We start from the raw sequence: 5,294 nt of genomic DNA on the forward strand, positions 1-5,294 counted from the left end.
CGGTCGTGTTCCTTCACCACACACAGGGTCAGGATGTCCAGGCTCCTGTTGTACCAGCTGATCACTGCAAGGCAAAGAGGGGTGAGCTGGGAGAGTGGCACCCCCGCCCCCCTGTGCCCCCTGCCATCACACAGTACCGTTGTGGGTTATCTCCTCATGCATTTTCTGCTGCAGGATGGGGATCAGGTTGATGGGCTCTTCCGGGGCAGGGACCTGCCGGGGGTCCTGGCAGGATGAGAGGAGGGCGAGGATGTGCTCAGCCACCTGTCCTGAGGTCATGGCTGTGGGGACAAGAGGACACCGGGAGCGTGGTGGGATGGGACCTGTCCCCCCGGGAGCCGGCAGTGCCAAACGTAAGGAATCTGATCCCCCAGGACCAGGGACCCCCCTCATTCTCTTCCCTACCTTTCTGGGCTCTCGTCACCACCTCCTCCTTGATCTCCTGGAGCAGCAACTTGTACATGGAAGTGTTGGTGTCCGCCCCAAGCAGGTTCATGGCCAGCAGGACGCTGGGGTTCGACCGTGCGTGTGGCTGGATCGACTCCTCCATGCGCTGCAGCAGCTCCTGGACCAGCTGGTCACAGGAGGCCGTAGCCCAGCACCCCTCTGGCCCCGAGGGCAGGAGGTCCCTGGGACCCCCATGTCCCATCCCCCCCTGCCCCTGTAGTGTCACCGGGGTGTCTCCAGTGCCCCTGCAGGAGGAGGGACAGTGACCACAGCCCTGTGTGACAGTGCCACAGACCAGGGCCAGCAGGACCCCGACACCAAAAGCCACTCCTGGCATCCTCTGGCCTTGGGAAAGCTGATCCGCTCAGGGCAGCAGAGAGCAGGGGCACTTGTCTCTCTGGGCTTCCTCCTGGCTTTTATCTGCTCCTGGTGCCATCCTTTGATCACCTGCCCTGCCACACCTGCCCCGGCGCTGCCACACGGTGCCACCTCATCTGTGTGGCAATGGAAGCGGCTGGAGGGTGTCACTGTCCCCATGGCTTGAGGAAGGGAGGGTCCTGTCTGACTGGTTTGATGTCCTGGATGAGATCCCCCATCCCAGAGATGATGGAAGGTTTGTGGATGTTGTTTTTCAGGGTGTCAGGAAGAGTTTGGATCCCGTCCCTCCCAGCTCCTTCTGGAGACGGTGTCCATGGAATCCTGGAATGGTTGGGGCTGGAAGGCACCTTGGAAGGGTCCATGTGGGAGATGAGCAGGTCCAGGCTGAAGGAGTGTCTGGGCAGGGCGCAGTGGGAGTAGGGAATGGGGCTCCACGTGCCTGGAGAGCAGTTGGGACCCAACTGGGAGGTGCTGGTGACTCCAGCCGGGGATCGAGTCCCAGAACCAGGTTTGGAATCGTTGTCCCCACCCCCAGCTGCAACCTTTGGGACCTCAGGCCACCACCTCCAGATTTCTGGGGGAGAAATCCAACTGGTGGCCTCAGGCTGATCGTAATTGGGATTGCAATAATCAAACCACATTATTACACCTGATTGTAATTGGGATTGCAATAATCAAACCACATTATTACACCTGATTAATGCAATTAGAGCTTGTGCAGAGATCAGATTTATTGAACTGAAGTACGGGAATGTGGCCAGAGGAACAACCCAACTGACGAGTGGGTAAGACTGGGAAGGGCTTTGCTGATGCCCAGGGTGGGACTGACAGTCCAGAGTCTGGGTGAGGCTGGATTTGTGTGGGATGGTGGGCAAGAGAAGAGGGAAGTTGAACTAATGAAATGAAGAAGGAAAGAAGGCAAAAGGGATCTGAGCCCTGTTTTCCCCAGGGACACAGAGGGACACGCTGGAATGGCCCTTTATTGCTCCCTGGTGGGATGCAGGGTCTCTTGGTGGCTTCAGTAGGTGCTGAAGATGGCCTGGATGTGCTCCCAGTTTTTTGGCCTGTAGGTTCCGACCCCTGTGGCAGAGGGATGTGTGAGGGTGGGACATGGAGACCCCCAGCATGACCCCCACCTTCCCTGACTGCCCACCTTGATCCAAAGGTTTCCCAGAGCTGAGGAACTGCCAGTAGGTCCTGTCGTTGTCACTGCCAGCCAGCCCGTGGATGGAGACCACGAAGGGACCCCAGGACGTCTGCTCCGTCTTGAAGCTGCCGGGGAGGTGAGTGGGCTCAGGGCTGGGTGGGGAGATGCCAAACCCCACCCCTCTGGCTCCTCTGGCTCTCACCTAAAGTTTTCAGGATCCATCTCCTCTGCCCTCTCCAGCACTTTGAGCAGTGTGGAGTCACCCGGGACCGTCACCGAGATGCTGTAGTGCCAGGGGATCCCCTGGAGGTTGTTGGTGATGGAGTAGTGCACTGTGATGTCCTGGGACTCCTGTGGGGTCTGGGAGGCTCCAGGTGGGCTCATCATACCTGTGGGAACCCTCTGTGTCCCCAGGCTTGGGCACAGATCCGTGGGGGCACCGCAGTTCAGCGTGGCCGCATCCAGGTAGGACGTGCCCACGAGGGCCGGGAGCACCTGGGCGATGGCCATGGGCAGCTCGAAGGTGTGGTTGGTCACCACGGCAAAGGCCTGGGCACAATCCCAGTCCCGAGGGGCATAAAAGTCCCTCGAGGCCTCCAGTGCCTGCGGAAGAGGTGGGAGGTGGTGTGGCCAATCTGGGAACTGGGCCGGGTGGCTGTGACAGCACATTCCCCACCCCCGTACCTGCAGGGCCAGCCCCATGCTGTAGATGTTCCCGATCAGGCCGTTCCTCTCCTCCTGCTCATCCAGGAAGTCGTTGGTCACCGTCCAAACTGCCTCGTGGAGCAGATCCCGCACCTCCGGGTCCTCCACGTTGTCGTGGGCGCACAGCAGGGCCAGCACCGCCACGGCGCGGGTGTCTGTGGGTCCCGGGGTCACTGCCAAGCCCCGGAGAGACCCCCGGAGCGGGAATGTGGGAGCAGAGGGATCTCTTACCCACGCTGAGGGGGCTGTTGGGGCTCAGCACCTCCTTGGCCAAGGCCACCGCTGGCCCCCGGTACCCATCTGCCCTGGCCAGGCACAGGGCCATGGTGTCCAGGCTCACGCTGAACAGGGTGGTTTTGGGATGGCCCTTGTCCTCTGGAAAACAGAGCAGTGAGATGATGGGATGCAGGGAGGTGGACACCCCCCAGGGCCCAGCGTACCCAGCTCAGCCATCTCCTCATCTGTTTTCTGCTGCAGGATGGAGGTCAGGTCGATGGTCTGTCCCAGGGCTTGGACCTGCCGGGGGTCCTGGCAGGACGAGAGGAGGGCGAGGACGTGCTCAGCCACCTGTCCTGAGGTCATGGCTGTGGGGACAAGAGGACACCGGGAGCGTGGTGGGATGGGACCTGTCCCCCCGGGAGCCGGCAGTGCCAAACCTAAGGAATCTGATCCCCCGGGACCAGGGGCCCTCCCTCATTCCCTTCCCTACCTTTCTGGGCTCTCGTCACCACCTCCTCCTTGATCTCCTGGAGCAGCAACTTGTAGTTGGGACTCTGGGTGTCCACCCCAAGCAGGCTCATGGCCAGCAGGATGCTGGGATTCGGCACCTCTCCGGGCTTGATGGAGCCCTCCATGCTCTGGAGCAACCGGCAGACCAGGTCCTGCGGGGCCGCTGGAAGGAGAGGGAAGGTCACCGGGATCCCCCGGCCCATCCACGGGCTCTCCCGAGTCTCCACCCTCTCCCACTCACCGCAGTGCTCCGTGGCCGTGCAGCCCAGCAGGGCCAGTAGGACCCCCATGGCCAAAGCCAGGCCCAGCATCCTGTCAGGGCGCACTGATCCGCTCGGGACGGCGGAATCCTGCGGGAATTGGTCTCCCCGGGCGTCCTCGCTGCTTTTAACTGTTCCCAGTGACCTCCAGCCGCCCGTCCTCCCGCGGTGCCAGCGGCTTATCTGTGTGTCCAACTGTGCCCGGCCGGGGAGGGACAGGGATTTTCCACCTGGGATCACTGGGCACCGCTTGGGCCAGTTCCATATCCGTGAGGCTGGATGGGGTTCCCAGCAGGAACCTCCTTCAGTCATCTACCCAAGGTCCTGGAAGCCCCAGGAGGTCTGTGCGGGCTGGACTCTCTCCGGCTGTATCCCACTTGGGCTTTCCAGGAAACTGCAGCCCTGTTGATCTAACCTTGGTACCGGGAAAAACGGTGGGAAAGGACGTACTGGGCAGTACTGGGAAGCAATCCAAGGATTATTCTAGCATCAGGTGCGGGAAAACAGAGGGAAATTCCTGTCTAACTGGTTTCTTATCCCGCTACCATAAGGTCACCCAGGTGATGGGGGGGCACTGCTTGTAATTACGGGATTTTAGAAGGAGTTTTGCTCTGGCCCCTTCACAGAATCCTTCTGGAGAAGGTGTCCAGCTGTGGGATGGGCAGGGACGGGGTGTGCTGGGCAAAGAACTGGCTGCTGTACTGGTTTCACTGGGATAGGGGCCATTTTATTCCAGGTACTGGGTTTGGATTCAGGCCAGGGATGCTGTGGGTCACACATGGGCGAATTGGTGTGTTGTCACCAAGGACTCTGCAGTGTCCCACGGGAGAATCCATGGTTCCCCTGCTCTGCCAGCCAGGAGGTGACACCATCATCATCCTCCTCACAACATCATCACCGTGTCCTGCTTGCCCAACATCTGCTCTGCTCCAGGGGGGCCTCCAGTGCCCCCCGGGAGCCCCTTTGTCCCCCTGAGCAGGGGGGTGACCTGGGGCTGGGATGTCACACAGGAGTCCTCCCCTGCAGGGCTGTGACGTTGCACAGCCACCCCCTGGCTCCCAGTAGGGTCCTGGCAGATTCCCCCAAGAAGGGGAGGTGACAGCCCCAAAATGCCTGAAAATTCACAAGGGGGGGGGGGGTGTAAAACACTGCAGAGTTCCTCATTTTTATGTGTATTGGGAAATAATAGTATTTTATTTCAAAATCGATTTCAGAATAACCTCCCGTGTCTGGTGTGTTACAGACAGGACTTTATTCCATAGGAAAGTCTGGATCTGTAGGGTTTGGAAATACAAATCTAACGTTTGTGTATAGAAATAAAACCATAAAGGACTGGGAAATGTGCCGGGTGACCCGTACGGAGGAGCAAGAAGCAGCTCTGCGTGTTCAGATGTTTGTTCTCTCTCCCCTCGCTGTGACTCCCCAAATCCGGGATCGGGGCCGGGATTTCAGGGGGGGCTCGTTAATTAACCCGCGGCGGCTCTTTGCGCTCAGTGCTGCCGTCTGCGGGGAACCCCCGGCACTGCAGCTCGGGAACGGGACCCGGGACCGGGACCGGGAATGGGAACGGGAACGGGACCGGGAATGGGAACGGGAACGGGACCGGGAATGGGACGGGGAGCGGCACC

The 5,294-nt window shown here is 60.2% G+C and overlaps 2 protein-coding genes across 5 annotated transcripts; both read right to left on the reverse strand.

Moving 5' to 3' along the window:
* Positions 1-1,505: 1,505 nt before the first annotated feature.
* On the reverse strand, positions 1,506-3,364 carry LOC108509469 (gastric intrinsic factor-like). Of its 4 annotated transcripts, none has more exons than XM_017838912.1 (5): positions 3,118-3,364; positions 2,909-3,052; positions 2,657-2,832; positions 2,175-2,575; positions 1,560-2,097 (listed from the first exon to the last, which is right to left on the reverse strand). In XM_017838912.1, exons 1-5 carry the CDS (start codon positions 3,257-3,259, stop codon positions 1,719-1,721), a joined length of 1,242 nt encoding a protein of 413 aa, XP_017694401.1. In that variant the 5' UTR covers positions 3,260-3,364; the 3' UTR covers positions 1,560-1,718. The 4 variants fall into 4 exon arrangements, with proteins under 4 accessions (XP_017694400.1, XP_017694401.1, XP_017694402.1 ...); XM_017838914.1 differs by having other exon boundaries at positions 1,727-1,905; positions 1,979-2,097; positions 2,175-2,832; XM_017838911.1 differs by having other exon boundaries at positions 1,506-2,097; positions 2,175-2,832.
* LOC108509471 lies at positions 3,240-4,155 on the reverse strand. The gene has a single exon (XM_017838915.1). The coding sequence runs from the start codon at positions 3,976-3,978 to the stop codon at positions 3,334-3,336; it is 645 nt and encodes a 214-aa protein (XP_017694404.1). The 5' UTR covers positions 3,979-4,155; the 3' UTR covers positions 3,240-3,333.
* Positions 4,156-5,294: the final 1,139 nt, after the last annotated feature.

Source organism: Lepidothrix coronata, unplaced genomic scaffold (genome assembly GCF_001604755.1).
Source record: "Lepidothrix coronata isolate B3197 unplaced genomic scaffold, Lepidothrix_coronata-1.0 Scaffold369, whole genome shotgun sequence".
NCBI classification, from domain to species: domain Eukaryota; kingdom Metazoa; phylum Chordata; class Aves; order Passeriformes; family Pipridae; genus Lepidothrix; species Lepidothrix coronata.

Bases quoted from the DNA above. Each gene is read 5' to 3' on its own strand.
- LOC108509469 (XM_017838911.1), bottom strand. From the start codon at position 3,259: ATGACCTCAGGACAGGTGGCTGAGCACGTCCTCGCCCTCCTCTCGTCC. The intron at 2,833-2,908 runs GTAAGAGATCCC...CGGGACCCACAG, and splicing joins CAACAGCCCCCTCAGCGTGG to ACACCCGCGCCGTGGCGGTG. The intron at 2,098-2,174 runs GTGAGAGCCAGA...CCTCCCCGGCAG, and splicing joins ATGGATCCTGAAAACTTTAG to CTTCAAGACGGAGCAGACGT.
- LOC108509471 (XM_017838915.1), bottom strand. From the start codon at position 3,978: ATGACTGAAGGAGGTTCCTGCTGGGAACCCCATCCAGCCTCACGGATA.